Here is an 18,353-nt window from a genome sequence, read left to right as displayed (position 1 = left end):
TGCTACCCAGCACCCAGCACGGAGCCTGGTCTGCAGAGGATGCTACAGAAATATCCGTGGGAAGAAAGGAGGAGCCTGGGATTCAAAGCCCAGAAAGATACTTAAGAGAAGATTGTACGGCCTAGTTTGGCATCTCCTAAGGATGGTCGTGCATGAACAAACCACAGTCACCAATGTTTCAGTGCATGTGGGTACTTTATTGAAAGCTAGTGGCTATTTTAGAGAACAAGGTGCCCAGGTGGCAGCCTGGGGTGGGGTTGGCAGGGCAGGCGAAGGTCTCAGGGGTTGGTCACTTGCTGTAGCTCTTGGAGCCTGGACCCGGGAGATCCAGGAGGTCTTCTCTTGGGCCAGAGCCAGCCAGCTGGTTCTCCTCCTCACTGCCCACTGCCAGCCCGTCCTTGGCTTCATCTGAAACATGAGGGGCAAGGCTGGTCTAATTCAGATCTGGACTTTTCCTCCCTCCTCTCTTTGTCTTGGACGTGGAGAAACCCCAGCCTCTGATGGGCGTTCCCCACTAACGTCCTACAGAGGGGCATTTTTAGGTCACCTGGCAGTAGGGACATGTGAAGGATGTAACAGGACTCGATTTCATCAACAGAGAGCCTCTTAGTCTCAGAAGGTAAGAGCAGAGTTGAGGGTCTAAAACATGTTGGACAAGGTCATTCCCCTGTTGTTTGTTTGTTTTTTTACAGAGACAAAGAGAGAGTCAGAGAGAGGGATAGACAGGGACAGACAGACAGGAATGAAGAGATGAGAAGCATCAATCATTAGTTTTTCGTTGCACATTGAGACACCTTAGTTGTTCATTGACTGCTTTCTCATATGTGCCTTGACCGTGGGGCTATAGCAGACCGAGTAACCCCTTGCTTGATCCAACGACGTTGAGTCCAAGTTGGCGAGCTTTTTGCTCAAACCAGATGAGCCCGCGCTCAAGCTGGCGACCTCGGGGTCTCGAACCTGGGTCCTCCGCATCCCAGTCCAAGGCTCTATCCACTGCGCCACTGCCTAGTCAGGCAGGTCATTCCCCTGTTGAATGCTCCACTCCCTATTGGTCTTTGCATAAAGAACTCCTGTCATTCTAAAAGAAGACTCGGCCCCAGCCCCACCTCCCTGGGAGGCCTTGTCCAGCCCCAGCTTTGGGGCAGACGTCCACCATGGCACCAGGAAAGCTGAAGAATGTTCTCCGGGTTACGTCACTCCCTCCCTCACCCTTGGAAGCTTCTTTAAGGGCACTGTATTTATCTCCATATTACTTGTGCCTTACTATGGTTCCTTTTCTCTCCTTAACACCTCTTCAACAGAAAGTTCTCTTCAACAGGAAGTTGTCTTTGACAGGAAGTCCTTTTCAACAGGAAGAAGTAGAATGCCCACCTCTCCCCTGGCTAGAACTCAGTCCCCAAGATGGTTTACCTGCCCTTCAAGGGCAGCAAGGATGAGGCTCAAGGTCCTACCTTCCCTGCTCATCTCAAGGGAGCAGGCTGGCCCCCCACTGAACTGTCCCACAGCCCTTCCTGCCCCCCCCCACAATGTCCTCTCTCTCTCTCACTGTCCCTCCTGCCCCCTCAGAACAGCAGGCCCTTGACAAAGAAGAGCCCCCAGATGCAAGCTCCCCATGGGATAGAACTGTGCTGATGGTGCCCCAGTGACCCAGCGGCTCAGGGCGCTCAGCAAGGCGCCCCGGTGACCCAGCGGCTCAGGGCGCTCAGCAAGGCGCCCCGGTGACCCAGCGGCTCAGGGCGCTCAGCAAGGCGCCCCGGTGACCCAGCGGCTCAGGGCGCTCAGCAAGGCGCCCCGGTGACCCAGCGGCTCAGGGCGCTCAGCAAGGCCAAACACACGGCACAGGCAGTAAACATGAGGACCAGCTGGCTGCCCGCCCACCCCCGCCGCCCCGGGCTCCCCTACCTGCAGAAGCCTTCAAGGACCGGATGTACTTGGACCAGAACGCGCAGTCAGCCTTCTTCAGGCCCCGTCGATTGAGGAGCTGGGCGCTGAGCTCCTTGTAGCTTTCTCCGTGGGCCCCAGGGACAAAGGCAGGCCAGGGGACTGCAAATTCAGGCGCTTTCCGCGAGAACTCATGAGGGTAGTTGGGATTTCTGGGGAAAACGAGAAGAACAGAACTCCATGGGGGAACCTGATCCTTCCTTTCGTCCCTTGGGCTCGCTTCCAGTCGCACGCGGTCTCTGAGGACCAGGGTGCACATCTCCAGGGGGCAGAGCGGGGCTGAACTGCTGGGTGCTGGGTCACGAAAGGGCTGAGGGTGTCAAGGCCCCTGACTCACGCTCTCAGGCCATTTCTAGAAGGGGAATACGTGAGTTCATGACCCAGCAACATCACTCAGGACCTGGCGTTGACCTTCCAGGTTTCTGAGCGCTCAGGAGGCCACCGTGCCCCTTCCTGTCCTGGTGACCCTTTGCCTGGACACCATCGCCAGTCTCCGGGATGTCTTTGTTGGTCCAAGGCCCGGGTGGGAGGGTGGGTCTGTCCCCTACAGGTCAGCTTCCCTACAGGTCCCCTACAGGTCAGCTTCCTTTGGGAAGGGGACGTCACGTCCTCTCAGACGCAGGCTCCTTCTCAGACTTGCTGTCTGAGTCCCTGTCCCAACATGGCCCCGCCCATGCAGCCGCACTGCAGCTGCGCAGACCCCCGGACCTTCCCCACACCAGGAGTGTTTCCCACGCCCGCCTTCGCCCTCACACGCCCGTCTCCCGAGCGCCCTCTGTCCCTGGTCGGCCTGAACGTCCCGTCCATCCTCCAGGGCCTGGCTTCAACGGTGCTTCCTCAGCGAGACACTTTCAAATTCCAGATGAAAAGACACGTCTTCCCACTTAACTCCCCCCAAATTCTGTCTCACGTTCTGCTTTGTCCTGCTTTTAACTATGGCTGGGTTTTCTGTTTCAGACTGTCAGTAGCTTATAGCTGAACCATGACTTTTTTTACCTTTTGCCTTTCTGGGGACCTAGTGCCGTACTAGGTGATCAATGTACGCCTGGCCTGGGGGTCCGGGCAGTTAGGTGGACCGCGGGTGGAAAGAGCGGGGTGGGGGAGGGGCACTTGGGAGGCGGGAACAGTTGTCATGCTAATTGGGCTGGACTGGACGTGTGTGATGGGGAGGCCAGCAGTAGATAATGACCGGCCTTGGGTAGTCTCACTTGATTTGATAATCCAACACTAGTTCTCAACTTGAGGTGACTTTGCCGGCCAGGGGACATTTGACACTGTCCAAGATATCTGCGGTTCCCACAACTGGGCTGGGGGTGAGGTGGACGCCAGAGAGGCAGTCAAACAGCCCACGAAGCCCAGGACAGTCCCCACCACAGTGTCAACTGTGCCGAGGTCGAGAAACCCCGGTCGAGGGCCGTCAACTGTGATTGAACAAGGGAGTGCGTCGTTGAAACTGCGCAAGGTAGCTCTGGCTGGAAGGGGGAGACTGAGACAGGGGGCCCCGGGGCAGGTGGCTGCGCGATCTAGGGGCGCAAGGGGGCGTCCGTCGCTGCGCACGGGGGCTTGTGTTTGGAGTGGGGGCGGCGGTGCACAGCGCCAGCCGCCAGGCACGCGGGGCCCACTCACCCCGATCGGACGAAGTTGGAAAAGAACTGCATGACTTTCAGGGACACGCTCTTCTCCTCCGGCGTGAATTGACCCTCGTAGGCTGGGTGAAAGGGCAGCCCAAAGGCGTACCGAACGTCGGCCAGCAAGTCCAGGCTGCGACAACACAGGGGAAGGAGGAGAAGCCAAGTTAAAGGAATGATAAACCACAGGAAAAACCAAAGGAGCCAACACCCAACATTCCTCCCCCATGAAGACATCGGTCTACGTTGAGGCTTCCTCTTTGGTGCTCAGTGGAGGTGAGAGTCGGCTGGACCCTTCTGCCCATGGCCCCCCTGGGGCACATCTGTGGCACATCTGGGGCACATCTACCCTTAAATGCTGAGCACTTAGGTCTCCGGAAACAAGGCTATAAGCCGTTTCCCAAGAGAACGTTCTTTTGACCATATTCCAACCATGATGCCTACAATAGCAATCGGACATCCGTGTGTGACACAGCCTGTGTTTCTAGCCCCTTCCCTGGGCCAGCCCGTGTTCATGGCTGGCTTGCACGCTCACGGCTCCTCAAGGTTGCCATTTATCTGCGTAGCCAGCCCTAGTGCAGTACCTGGCACATAACTGCGGGTCAGTAACTGTACCTGTGACCGAGTGGGAGGGGATAGGGATCTGGAGGCCGGACAAGTGGCTTGAATGGACTGAGCTGGAGCCGGCCCTGGAGAGACCAGCCCAGTGGCGCCTGGGGCCCTGGGCGGGAACCTGGGGAATGTGATAGAGTGTCGGAGCTGGGGCGGGGGGCTTTTTAGTGGGACAGTAAAGAATTTGGCTTTTCCCAAAGAGAGGTCTGGCCTTTGTCTTGAGCGTCTGGGAGGTAATCTGTGTCATCCCTGATGGGACTATCTTTGTTTAGGGCAAAGGCTAGCCACACTGGGTTGTCTGGTAAATGTGTCCACGCTTTAGAGTCAGAGGGTGGGGGACTTAGGATGGAGGACCTGGGTCACACAGTATCGGTCAACTTGGAGACTGAAATTAATCACATGGACCGTCCAACCAACCAACCAGCCAATCAATCAATCGTGCATATGTAACGAGGCCCCAATGAAACCTCTGCACACCAAGTTTGGGTGAGTCTCTCCGCTGGCACTACTCAGTGTGTACTGTCACTCATCAGTGTCGAGAGAGCCACCCCTCCTAATTCTACCAGAGAGGCCGAGGGAGCTTCGTGTCGGGAGCTCCCGGGCTCTGAGCTCTGCTGCTCTGCACCCGGCTGGACTTTGTCCATGTCCTTCCCTGCGACAGCCATCGCCACGAGCAGAGCAGCTTTCCGTGAGCTCTGTGTGTCTTCCTAGCGAATGGTCAAGCTGCAGGGGGTGTTGGGAGCCCCCTGAATTTGCCCTTGGGGTCTGACTGAGGTGCTCTTGTGTAGAGACTGTGTTCTCTGACTTTGTAGTCAACCCCAACTTATGTCACGGGCCAACCTCTCATTTTTCAGACGAGGAAAACAGGGTCCAGAGAGGTTTCCCGATTCACCCGGGGACACACAGTAAGTTGAACAGGAGAGCCAGGTCAGGAGTGTTGCTAGAAAGCATGATGCTAACAAAGGGGCCAGGGGCATGGCTCCTCCCTCCACTTCCCAGCTGGGTGACCTCTGGCAAGTCACTGGGCCTCCCTGACACCCTGCTGCGTGTCTATGGAGTGGGGGTTTAAACACCTGCTCCGCACGGCTGCTGTGAAGATCGGAACAAGACAGTGTACAGAGCAGGCACTCAAAAGGTGAATGCAGAGGGCTCTGCCCTTCCTCCCTCCTGATGCAACCACTGTCCTTCAGGTGACAGCGGCCACTCCGACCAGGGCACACTAGTCACCAGCGAGTCTCATCCATGCTGCTACGACGGGCAGATGTGCTCCGTGGAGAGACGTCCTGGGAAGAGGCTCAGACCCGGTGGTTCCCAGATAAAAGCAGTTCGCATGGAGGGTAAGTGACCACGAAGCAGGGGCTTTGTGAGTACCCAGTGTGGCCCTGGCTCTGACTCACAGCAACTCACTGCTGCTACCCTCCCCCCCCCACCCCCACCTGGGAAAGGCTAGCAACGGCGGTGACCAGCGGGGCCGCGGCTGGGGCCCGATGACCGGGTACCAGCTCAGCCTGGGAACTCCTGAAGGACACAGAGCTGAAATCCCTCTGATGGACACGTGACGGGCAGCAGGGCATGGAAGGAAACACATGACTGAGTCACTCAGCTGAGACCCAGCTCGGTCACTGACGGCCCGTGTAACTGGATGAGTCATCTGACTCCTTCATATCTGTTTCCCGGTCATGAAATAGCAGACCAACTTAGTCATGGCACGTGGAAGCTAGTTAAAACCACTGTTTTTAGCAGTGCCATGTATTACGATGGTAATCGTTAGTACTGTGTCACGGTGGGGCCCCGGCACTGGCAGTCACCACGGGAGGGCGAGGAGACCTGTGATCTCTACAGGTCCAGCAGCGTTCGGTCAGGACGAGGGGACTAAGAGCCAGAGGGCACCATCGTCCAGCACCCCGGATGCCCTGAGAGCCATAAGCTGTACTTCATGCCAGAGAGGAAAGCAGGAAGCGGCCGTGTCATCATCGGTGAGCTCCCGGGGCCGGAAGAGCGAAGTCCCCTGCCCAGTGCCGGCAGTGCATGGTCCAGCTCAGAAAAGAGCCGGATTTGGCGGCTGCCAAGTCGACCTATTTCAACGCCAGCCCTGCCCAGTGCCTGACCCCGGCCATCGTGTCCTGAGCACCCAGGACGGGCCAGGCACCATGTAGGCCTCTAGCCACCAACACTCAGGACCGGCGGGGAAGCGAGTGCCACCGCCCGCCTGTTTTCCAGGCGATGACCCCAGCAAGGCCCCGAAAGGTGAGGCGACCGGCCGGAGGCCCAGGGAGCCCAGGTTCAACGCTGAGTGTCCCAGAGCCCACATTTCATCGTCCGTGTACCTGTGGGCAGTGGACTGAGGGTCACTAGCTTCATAAACACCGAGTTCTTAACGGTGTTTAAAGATCCGTAAGGAAGAGGGAACATGAAGGATAAAAGCGCCAGGGAGACGACGTAACCGGGCTGTAAACACCGTCTCTCACCAAAACCTGCACGGGTAGTTCATAAATCCCCGTCACCCCTATCATCGCAAGGTCCCTGTAAACAGGCATTATTGGAGCAATGAGCTTCGTTTGCACCCTGGAGGCAACATGGGCTCCGAGAGGCTGTGTTCTGGCCAGAGCCCCGTAACTGTTCAGCAGCGATGCCAGGGCTGAGCTGAGCTCCCTCTGCTTCCAAGGCCTGCTCTGCCAACCCCTCTGCCCCCCACACACCCTGCCAACCCCCCTCCACATACACACACACACACACCCGTCAACCCCCCTCCACACACACACACACACACCCGTCAACCCCCCTCCACACACACACACACACCCTGTCAACCCCCCTACACACACACACACACACACCCGTCAACCCCCCTGCACACACACACACACACCCTGTCAACCCCCCTACACACACACACACACACCCTGCCAACCCCTCCACACACACACACACATACCCTGTCAACCCCCCTACACACCACACACACACACCCTGCCAACCCCCTCCACACACACAGACACACCCTGTCAACCCCCTCCACACACACACACACCCTGCTAACCCCTCCACACACACACACACACACCCTGCCAACCCCTCCACATACACACACACACACCCTGCCAACACCCTCCACACACACACACACACACACACATACCCTGTCAACCCCCCTACACACCACACACACACACCCTGCCAATCCCCTCCACACACACACACACACCCTGTCAACCCCCCTACACACACACACACACACCCTGCCAACCCCTCCACACACACACACACACCCTGCCAACCCCCTCCACACACACAGACACACCCTGTCAACCCCCTCCACACACACAGACACACCCGTCAACCCCCCTCCACACACACACACACACCCTGTCAACCCCCCTACACACCACACACACACACCCTGCCAACCCCCTCCACACACACACACACACACACACCCGTCAACCCCCCTCCACACACACACACACACCCTGTCAACCCCCCTACACACCACACACACACACCCTGCCAACCCCCTCCACACACACAGACACACCCTGTCAACCCCTCCACATACACACACACCCTGCCAACCCCTCCACACACACACACACACACACATACCCTGCCAACCCCCTCCACACACACACACACCCTGCTAACCGCTCCACACACACACACACACCCTGCCAACCCCTCCACACACACACACACACACCCTGCCAACCCCCTCCACACACACACACACACACCCTGCCAACCCCTCCACACACACACACACACACCCTGCCAACCCCCTCCACACACACACACACACACCGTCAACCCCCCTCCACACACACACACACACACACACCGTCAACCCCCCTCCACACACACACACACACACCCTGCCAACCCCTCCTACACACACACACACACTCTGCCAACCTTCCTACACATACACACACACCCTGTCAACCCCCTCCACACACACACACACACACACCCGTCAACCCCCCTACACACACACACACACACACACCGTCAACCCCCCTACACACACACACACACACATCCTGTCAACCTCCCTACACACACACACACCCTGTCAACCCCCCTACACACACACACACACACCGTCAACCCCCCTACACACACACACACACACACACCCTGTCAACCCCCTACACACACACACACCCGTGTCCCACACCCCTGTCCTGGCCTCATTGCCTGGTTTTCCCCACCAGCGACCCCACTGGTCTTGCTGGCGTCCACACCTCCTCCAAGGCTGCCCCCTGGGGTCCGGCTGCAGAGAAACCAGGGAAGCAGTGGAGCGGGGACCCTGCTGCTGTCCCACCAGAAAGGGCCTGCGCCTTCCTCTTGCAGCGGGTGGAAGGGAAAAAGCCAGCCAGGGAAAGTGCTGTTTGTTTTCCCGCTGCCCTAAGAGGTCACCACAGATGTGGTAGCGTCAAATAACACACACATGTACTTCCGGTTTCTGAGGTTCTACAGTCCGGCACGGGTCCCGCTGGGCTGAGATCAAGGTGTCAGCAGGTTTCATTTCTTCTGGCCCTGGGGACAGACTGGCCTCCTCACGGGGGGTGGAAACAGCACTCAGTTCTTGGAGATGGAGGACCCAGGTTCCTGTTTTCTCCCTGGCTGTAGACTGGAGGCCATTCTCAGCGCCTGGGGGCCACCATCCACCGTCCCCTCCCTCTGTCCTCAAAGTCAGCAACAGCCAGTCAAGTCCTTTGCACACCCGTCTCTCTGACATTTTCCTCTGCCTCCCTCTTCCACTTCGGAGGACCCGTGTCATTAGATTGGCCCCGTTTGGATATCCTGGACAATGTCCTACCTCAGAGTCTTTCACCTTGATCACATCTGCCAGGTCGCTTTGCCACGTAAGGTAATACAGTCACAGTTTGGGGGATTAGGACATGTGCATTTTGAGGGGTCATTATTCAGCCTGTCCACTCTTCTTCCAAGGAAAGCTGCCTTTCAAATTAACAGAGAACAAGCTTAAAGACATGAGTCCTCAGTTCAGATCCCAGCTTGGTCGCTTAGTATCTGTGAAATCTTGGACGAGACACACAACCTCTCTGGGCCTCAAGGGTCGCTATCTGTAAAATGGTGTCACCATCATGCTTCCAAACATTAAATGAGGTTTTGCAATAAAATATTTCAAATCTCTGGCCTGGTTTCTGGCTCACATGTCCATTTATTTTTCCATGTTCTCTGTGAGAAACACCTGAATGTTTAAGAATGACAGGGGTCTTTAACCTGGGGTTTCCATTCCAGGGTTTCAGAAGACCATGAGTTCTGTGACATGTGGGAAGTGGTGTGAAACTGTGTATGTCCCTCTCTCTCTTGGGTGAGGTGAGCTCTCATCACATTCTTAAGAAGATCTGTGCCAAAGGTCTGCCGGTGGACGTTTCCCAGCTGGCTTTGCGGCACGGGATGAGAAGTCCTCCTTTGTAGCACCTGCCAATTTCCATGGTGTAAATACTCCCGCCACAGACAGTTTCAGATTACCCATGTGCTGTCATGGAACATGTTGCTGGGAAAAGACATGCACATTGGCTCTCGTGACCTGGTACGAGCCGGCGCCAGCCCATCACTGCCTGTGACCCCGGAAGGATACAGAGCATCGCTCTGGGGGACAAGGTCTGGCATTCCTGCCTATCTGATGTGTTTAATCTGAAAGCCTGTTATGTATGAAGACTGCTGTTTTGTTTTTTCCTTAGCAGGGCTGATCTTTATCAGAATGCTGGAGTTATTTTGAGCCGTTTAAGGCAGACATCTGGAGGAGGGGCAGATACTGGGAACCTTGGATGAAGGCATTTGGGAGCGGGGGACCAAGCCTTCAGTGAGCCTGGGCCCTGAGTCAGGGTCCCAGGACCCTCTGCAAGAAGAAGAGGGGATCTGGCTGCAGCATCAGCAGAAGGAGACATGAAAGAAGACCTCAGGGCCTGATAAGGTAAAGGGAGAAACAGGACAGCTGGATGTTTGAAGCCGGGGGCAGGGGGCGGAGGGTCCAAGCATATCGATTTGGCTTCTTCGCATTGAGCCGGGTTTGATCGCCGATAAATCAGATTCGTAAACCCACTGCAGTCTTGCTAGTGTGTGGTCCTGCTGGTTGTACTTAGCTTTTAGTCGTCATTTGCTGTCTCTGGTCATAATACTCGAGTCAGATTTTCTCAAATCGGACAGTTAACTTGTCCTGAGCTCAGAACAGGTCTGGATCTTCTCATTGTCACGTGCGGGCGTGGGGCCCAGGGCAGCTCTCTGCTCAAGCTGAGTCAGCTTGGCCCACCCCACGTCCGCCTCTGATGTGCTGAGGTTCGGGGTTTCTATTTGTAAAAGGGGTCTGATCAGCCCTATTCAGCCGCCTGTGTGGTATCGTCAGATGCTCACAGAGGGAGCGGGGCGGGGGGGGGGGGGGACATCCCTTTAAACTTACAAATCGCCACCCAAGGAAGCCTTGCTGATGCTGGTGACGTATGTGACAATTAGCCAGGCCGTGGGAAGAACTGACCAGCCACAGAGCTTGAGGGATGACCGTGTATGTGCAGTTTCAGGATGTGAATATTGTTCGGGGAGGACGGAGGATGGATGTCAGAACTAGGTCGTACTCAAGCCATGCTTGCCGAGTGCTTTCTGTGGGTCGTGCTCTGAATGGGTGCTGGGGACGAAAGCGGAGTAAATCAGTCATCCTGGCATGGAGCTCACAGTCTAACAGGAAATGCAAAGAAGCCAACGTTAAAAATAAAAAAAAATAAAAAAAATTAAGCGCCGTGAGCTGTATGATAGACAGATAGACAGTAAATGATAAAAATATTTACAAAGTGCCATCAGAGGAGAAAGAAGAGTGATACCATTTGCTTCAGGCCAGGAAATGGAGAGAAGTCCGTGGGCCTCAGAGAGGAGTCAGTGGGCCTCAGAGAGGAGTCAGTGGGCTCAGGCCTCCAAGCAGGGGTAGGGGGTTAGCCCGTGGGAACGGGGGGGGGGGGTTGGGTAAAGACTCAGTGCCTGTGACGGTGTAGAGTGGGTTCTGTGCTTTGTATGGAGACGGGGACAGGGAGGTGTGACTGGGCTGGGGGCAGGTGGGGGCAGGGTGGCCGCATGCAGAGCTGCTGTGACAGGGAACAGGGCCCCCTGCACTCTGGGCCTCAGGCATCGTACTGAGAAGGCCACCATTCTGCAAAGTGAAGTTGGGAGTTCTCCTGGTTCAGGAAGACCAAAAGTTGTGGAGCCACAAAATTACAGGCTCATTAAGATCCTTTAGGCTCAGATTCTGTGAAAGGTGTGAGAACTGAGGCCAGAGGGACGGAGGGCCACATCATAAAGGGGACAAGGGACATGGGCCATTTCTGAGGCAGGCAGTTTGCAAGCTGCCTTGCTTTTAGAACCATTCCTGGAGTGATGGGAGAATAAAAATGACACATCACAGGGTCGCAGCAGTCGTCCGGGGAAGACAGAGGTTGGTTCTTTTTAAATAACGCCCCCTCCCTGATACACCAGCCACCCCACTCGCCTTACATCCTGCCGATGTGGGCATGCAGGGCCCCAGCCCACATTCCGGCGAGCCCAAGGCCGAGAGCCACACTCAGAGATCATTTGCTGTACCAGCCCCTGATCTGAACTCTGTCCAGCATGAGGGCCCCTCATTCACGGACACTGGGGGCTAATCCGAGAGCACAGGGGCTGCGATGGTGTCATCAAAGGAAAGCACTTGACCTGGCCATGCTGACACAATGACCTGGACTGGGAAGATGGGGTGAGCTGGGCTCCCCTGGGGGTGAGAAGAGAGAGTGGGTAGCATCTTTCTTCTAAGGATGATGGGCTCAAGAGGCTTATGCTGAGGGAAGACCCTTTGCTCCAGCCCATCTGATTGGACTGACTTGGGGGACTGTTGTTCTAGAAACTTCTTCCCCTATTCTATCTGTAGAAGGAAGTTCGTTGACCTTATCCTCATAAAATATACTCCCCTTGTTTATCTCTAGCTGGCATCGCTGGAGAACTTCCTCCAGAGGAAATTAGGGACAAGGAGCAGTGAAAACCCTCCTGCTTCCCAGGCTCTTACTTTGAGGGCCGGGGCTTTGTGAACTCACTTCTGCACATAGAAACCTATTGGTATGCTCTCCTTGGGCACAGCTAACATGCAGAAATTCAAATCCTGCCCGTGAATCAATGGACAAATGGCTTCTGTTCTACAAAAGGATTCACAACACAATTCTTTAAAAAAAGAGAGCTCCCTAATTTAGTTAAAATACTATGATCCACCCCCAGCCCCCCAAAGTGAAATACTCGCAATATTTCCGTAATCCCCTGAAGCCCAGCGGGGCTGGATGGTTTATGGTTCGGCAGTGCCGTGGAAGCTTACCGTGGCCTTGCCAGAATAACCTAGACCTTTCATTCCCTCAGAAAAGGCTGAACTTTCCTGGCCCGGAGCGTCTGTTCTCACCAGGAAGTTCAGTGTTTACCCAGAGCCAACTGTGTTTGTCTCCAACCTGCTGTTTACGCCGGTTGTGTTGGTTGTTGTAATTACAGAGCTTAAGCACATATCATGTGGATGCCCTACTTTCCCGAAAGCAGCACTGGCGGTCATGAACCCTGCATTATGTGTACGGTTTTGTAAGAAATTCAAAGGGAGCTCTCCAAACAGCATTGACCTGCTCAAGCCTTTGACCCGGCACCGACAATGCCAATGGGACGTGTTTCTATGTCTTAGCATTAAAATGAAATGTTGAGGTCTATACCTATCTTATTCATTTACCATGAGTTCCCATTTCAGTTGGCTTTTCTGATGAACTAACCGACCATTGCATGGGAAAACAGGGTTTCTATGCTACCTTTTATTAAAACCAAACAAAAACAAAAAAGCCCTTGGCTTTCAGAGAGCCGTGCTTTGAATGGGAAAGAAAAGACCGGCGTGCCTTCTGTATACCATGTCCTCTCAAAAAACTCCAGTGCCTTTCCATCAGACTCAGATAAAATACTACCTTTTTGCCTGCCATTGTTTACAAACTCCTATGTGAACTACAAGAGCTTGTCTTTTTTCCCCCCGAATCTCCAATCCCTTCCCTTCCCTTCTCTTCAGTAGACTCCAGGTCCTGGCTTCCTTCTTCATCCTCGGACATGCCAAGCCTTTCCACTTTCCCCTTCCTAGGGCAGTTACCTGAATTCACTCTGCTTGTTTGTGTGTGTGTTGTCTCTCTCTGCAGCCCACCCGTACACACTCATCAGCCCCCCTCTCTGACTGTAGTTGTACTGCTAAGAGGCTGTGCCACCAGCTGTTCCATCTCTAGCATCCGGAAGAGGATCTGGGGTGCAGAAGGCAGCAGGTCAATCTCTGCTGCATCCCTGTTGAAGAGGATGTATATGACAAGCTTTTGTCTATCATGAGGTTGGGGTGGCCAGTTTCAGAAAATGACTTACTTCCATCTTTAATGGGAAGCAATCTTGTTAATTGCACAGGATGTAGCCAGACCAATGGACCCAGTTCAAGAATCCAGCCACTTAGTGTTTTCTTTGGATTGCTAATTCCAACAGTCACCAAGACCATCAATTAGAAAGAGAATATTTTGAATCTGAAATGTTAAAAGCCCCTGGAATGCACGAAGCTGTCTAGAAGGCAAATGCAGTGGTGTACACAATGTCTTCGATCTAGAATTTATGGCCTTGTTTTCCCGGGCGGGGAAAATTTATAAAAATGGAACATTGCTGCCTCTTTAGTCATTTTAATATTGTTTTTGCTTCTCAGAACCTTATTTTTCCTAAAGGGAAAGTAACCAATACCGAACAGCTGCAACACGCAAGGGGGTTAACGTCCAGTGACTCGAGTCTTCACACTGCGAAGCAGGTGTAACTAACTCTACCTAGTTTATAGGGAAGAAAGTTGAGGTGCAGGAACCTGCTCAAACGCAGAGAAATCATAAGTGGAATAGATGGAATTAGCCTCAAAAAAATGTGTTCTTCCACTGCACTGAGCCACTACCCTCCCCCCCCCCCAAACTAAAGAGTGGTCCAACGTCCCACATGGCGCCTGGGCAGAATTTTAATCCCAAGAGCCTTACCCCTGCCCCCCACTGAAAATAAGTCTGTCCTCGCTGAGTTTGCCCGTCAACTTCAGGGAGCAGTCACAGAGCCACACTCTTCTGTGCTTCGTGAACGACAGTCAGTGGAAACGCGGTGATTTATTGTGCTTTGCTCACTCGCCCTGCCAGGAAAGCTTGTCTCTGCTCACACAGACTGGGAGGCACGAGACAGATGGCTGGAAGCGTAAGGCCCACACTTATATTTTCAGTCTGCAGGTTTGAGCCAGAAATAAGTGAGAGGCGTGACAGCTCCAGGGCAGAGCCGGGGAGGTGGCGTTCCTGGCAGCAAAGAGAAGCCTGCCAAGAAGTTACATTAGTTTCTGCGATTCATTCATTGACTCGAGCATCGACGGCGTCGACGGCACCACCCTGCGAGTGTGGCGGGGAGAGGAGACAGACAGACAGCGTCCGGGAAGGAACGCTTCCTGACGGACGAGAAGGACAGGACACTCTTAGCACCGATGATTTGCTGGACCCCTCTGTTATACAAGTTAACCACACAGTAACCCTCCAAAGTGGCCACACTATTCTTATTCCCAGTTTTTCAGATGGAGAAGCTGGGTCACCAAGCAAGTGACACACCCAGGTCATCGAGCTAACAAGAGTCGGAGTGGGTTTCTAACCAAGGTGCTCGGCCCAGAGTCCCTGCTCTAACCAGGGCACCTTCTGTCTCTATCCACGTACCACCCTCTCTGGCTCCATCATGTTTCAGGGGCTCTCAATGCCCTGTTCCTCCGAAAATGACAGAATGTGATAGTTAGAAAGGACCTTAAAGGTTGCTGAGACCACTGAGTTTTCATACCTCCATAGACTGCATAACCTTTCCATTTCCCCTGGTGCTGTTATAAGACAGTGAGAAGGGGGCGGGAGCTTGGGCCCTCCACCACGCTGGCCTCCCCGGGGGGCCCTGGGGGCAGGGCTCCACAGGGGGAGGGGAATCGGAGGGTGTGGCCCCTCCCACTCCACACTCCATTTTGCTGATGGCAAACCTGAGCCCCAAGGAGCCTATCACGATGTCCTGAACAATTATCATGTCCCTCTCTGTGCCAGAAGGTCATCGGCCCTGTGGCACGGTGACTGTGAAGACCCAGGAGACACTCTGTAAGGGTCTGATGTATGAGTGTGGCTTCCTTCCAGGGAGGCTCCCTGGGTCAGGGCAGGGGAGCCCTTTCTGTGGACCCCGGGAGGGTGTGACGACCCAATTCCGCAACACTGAAACCCACACTGGCCACGAGGGGTAGAGGATGTGATGAAAGTTTGTTTGCAGACTGACTCTGTGAGGACCACCGCCCCAACCCCAGGTCTGACACAGCCCGCTTCGGGCCGTTGACGCTCAGGTCTCTGGTACTTGAGAGAAGATGGTCCTATGGGTTGAATTGCACCCCCCCCCACACACACACACACTGGTGGCTTAAAACATTGTCTTGTAGTTAAGGAGGCCAGGAGTCCAAAACCAGTTTCACTGAGCCCAGATCAAGGTGTCGGCCAGCAGGGCTGTGCTCCTGCTGGAGGCTCCAGGGCGGAAGGCGTGTCCTGCTATTCTAGCCCTGGTGATGGAGGCTGGCTTTCCTTGGCTTGTGGGTGCCTCACTCCAGTCCCTGCCTCCGTGGTTACATGTAGCAAAATCTCTCCCTGCCTCTCTTAGAAAAATACTTGTGATTGCAGTCAGGGGCCCCCAGGATAACCCTGGAGAATTTCCCACTTCACCGCCCTCAACTTAATCACATCTGCAAAGCCTCTTTTTCCTTAGAAGGTAACACATACAGGTTCTCGGGTGAGGGCCTGGTATCTTTAGACGGTCATTATTCAGCCCACTCTAGGGACCATGAGAAATTATGTAGGTTAACTTTGTACTGTTACAAGGTAACTCGGGTTCAATCCATTTATGAGCTGGATAATTTGGCAACGCTCAGCCTCATTTCGTAGATGAGGAGACTGAACATCAGACGGGCACAGGGGCCGGCCCAGGACTGCACAGCCGGTGCGCGGTGGGGCCCGACCTCCAGCTGTGAAGCTGGCCTTCTTACACCCTGTCAGCCGGTGCGCGGTGGGGCCCGACCTCCAGCTGTGAAGCTGGCCTTCTTACACCCTGTCACCCGGAACACAGACCACGGATGTGGGTGACTGATGGCCTGGCTCCCCAGGGCATCCTGGCTCCCACTCTCAGATAAAAATCAAACACCGGATTCTGGCATCTTTCGGACTCTGACCTTTGACCCCGTGTCCCCTGTGGATATTTACTAGAGGGCTGAGTGCGACTCAGCTGATGGAACTGTGAACCAAACTCCGTTCTCTTCTCCTTCTAGTTCGTTTCTTGCTCGGCTTCCGAGGAATGCAGGGCTAGATTCCACGCCCGCTGGTGGCCCTGCCCTTCCTGTGGGTGGGCTGTCTTTCCTTGTACCTCCTGTTTTTCTTTTCTATTTTGGTAATTTTATTGCACTTGGAATTTTATTATGAGGTACATTACCTACTCTGGAAGTAAGAAGGGTACATAAAGTAGGTGTCAAACAAAACATTTCTCTTGTTGCCTGAAACCCCTTGTACACTGTGGAGGTGTCAGTGTTCAGAGCCAGAAACACGGATAATTAGAGCCTCCTCCCCAGCCTGGTTCCCCCGTAGAGAGCTCATAGTGCAATTCTAAGGCACTTTCTAGATCCTTTATTTTCCCTTCCCTCCCTACGATCTGTGAAATAAAGTGGCTCTTTCTATTGTGCCCATTTTTCAGACGAGGACACTGAGGCTCACAGAGTCTCACGTCACTGAGTCAGGACCTGTACTCAGTCCTGCCCTCTTTTCTCTGTTGTCCTGTCAACCACAGGAGCAGCAGTGACAGGGACCTCCGGCCAGACTCCCTGCATCTGCCGACACCCGGTGTGGCCACACAGCCACCTTACCTGCCGTGGCCGTAGCTTTCGGGAGCGTGGTACATGAAGACGTTCCCTCGGGCCCCCCGGGCCCAGCGGCTGGCCATGTCAATCACGGGGCAGGTGATAAAGTAGTCCCTGGGGAAAGGAAGACAGAGGAGGGGTCTCGTGACAGACAGCTCTACGGACAACGGTGCTTGGGAAGTGCAAGTCCCAGGCAGGGACCCTCGGTCACCAAGCTGCTCTGCACGGGCCTGCAGAGAGCACACAACACACCCTGGCTCAATGGAACAGGCGGGGGACCGGCATGTGGGCCAGTCTGGTTTATGGCCGGCCATGATCACACGTCAGTGTCCATGGTGATGCATCTTAGGATCAAGAGGCTTGTGAGACAAACATCATCCCAGAACATCAAAGATTTGGTAGCAAAACATTTTATGGTAAAATAAATGCAACATATTATGAAGTAGAACGTAAAATAAGTATGTATTTTAAAAGACAGAGACCTCAGTCGTGGCTGGTAGCTCAGTGGATAGAGCGTCAGCCTGGCATACGGATGTCCCAGGTTCGATCCCCAGTCAGGGCACACAGGAGAAGCAACCATCTACATCTTCCCCCTCTTTCTCTTCCCTTTCTCTCCCTCTTCCCCTCTCGCAGCCAGTGGCTCTGTTGGTTCAAGTGTGGCCCTGGGCGGTGAGGATCGCTCTGACAGAGTGCAACAGCCTCAGGTGCTAAAAATAGCTCAGTACTGGAGCACTGGCCCCAGATGGGGTTCCAGGTGGATCCTGGCTGGGGTGCATGCAGGGGTCTGCCTCATTATCTCCCCTCCTCTCACCTAAAAATAAAATAAAGTAAATACATACAGAGACCTCAAGGATGCTTCATGCGTATGATACTTTTAACCAGTGGCTCTCAACCAGGATGCCCCATCCCCAGGGGACATTTGACAATGTTTGGGGACATTTTTGGTTGTCAGAGCTGGAGGTGGAAAGGATTCTACCAACATTTAGGAGGCTGAGGCCCAGGATGCTGCTAAACATCCTACAATACACAGGACAGCCCTCCCTAGCAAAGAATCTCCTAGTTCAAATATCCAGTGAGGAGGTGGAGCAGTTTCAGACCTGCTCCCGCTGTGGGGTGATGTGGATGAATTCCAGAGGCCCGGCTTACCGCCGCGGCCCTTACCGCATGGGGCCGTGCACAGCTGTGCGCTGGAGAGGCGGCCAGCCTGTCTAGGATCGGGCACA

The 18,353-nt window shown here is 54.5% G+C and overlaps 1 protein-coding gene across 1 annotated transcript in view; it reads right to left on the bottom strand.

The window, feature by feature from the left end:
• Positions 1-263: 263 nt before the first annotated feature.
• TG (thyroglobulin) overlaps positions 264-18,353 on the bottom strand; it is a 228,179-nt gene continuing 210,089 nt past the window's right edge. Inside the window, exons 40-43 of the mRNA XM_066372766.1 lie at positions 17,137-17,244; positions 3,568-3,702; positions 1,903-2,093; positions 264-408 (exon numbers count right to left, since the gene is read on the bottom strand). Of these exons, the coding sequence (XP_066228863.1) occupies positions 290-408; positions 1,903-2,093; positions 3,568-3,702; positions 17,137-17,244 (553 nt within the window). The 3' untranslated portion in view covers positions 264-289. The remainder of the gene's footprint in view (positions 409-1,902; positions 2,094-3,567; positions 3,703-17,136; positions 17,245-18,353) is intronic.

This window comes from Saccopteryx leptura, chromosome 3 (genome assembly GCF_036850995.1).
Source record: "Saccopteryx leptura isolate mSacLep1 chromosome 3, mSacLep1_pri_phased_curated, whole genome shotgun sequence".
Classification (NCBI taxonomy): domain Eukaryota; kingdom Metazoa; phylum Chordata; class Mammalia; order Chiroptera; family Emballonuridae; genus Saccopteryx; species Saccopteryx leptura.
The sequence above is the reverse complement of the archived record's forward strand: the minus strand, read 5'-3'. Positions and strand labels throughout refer to the sequence as shown.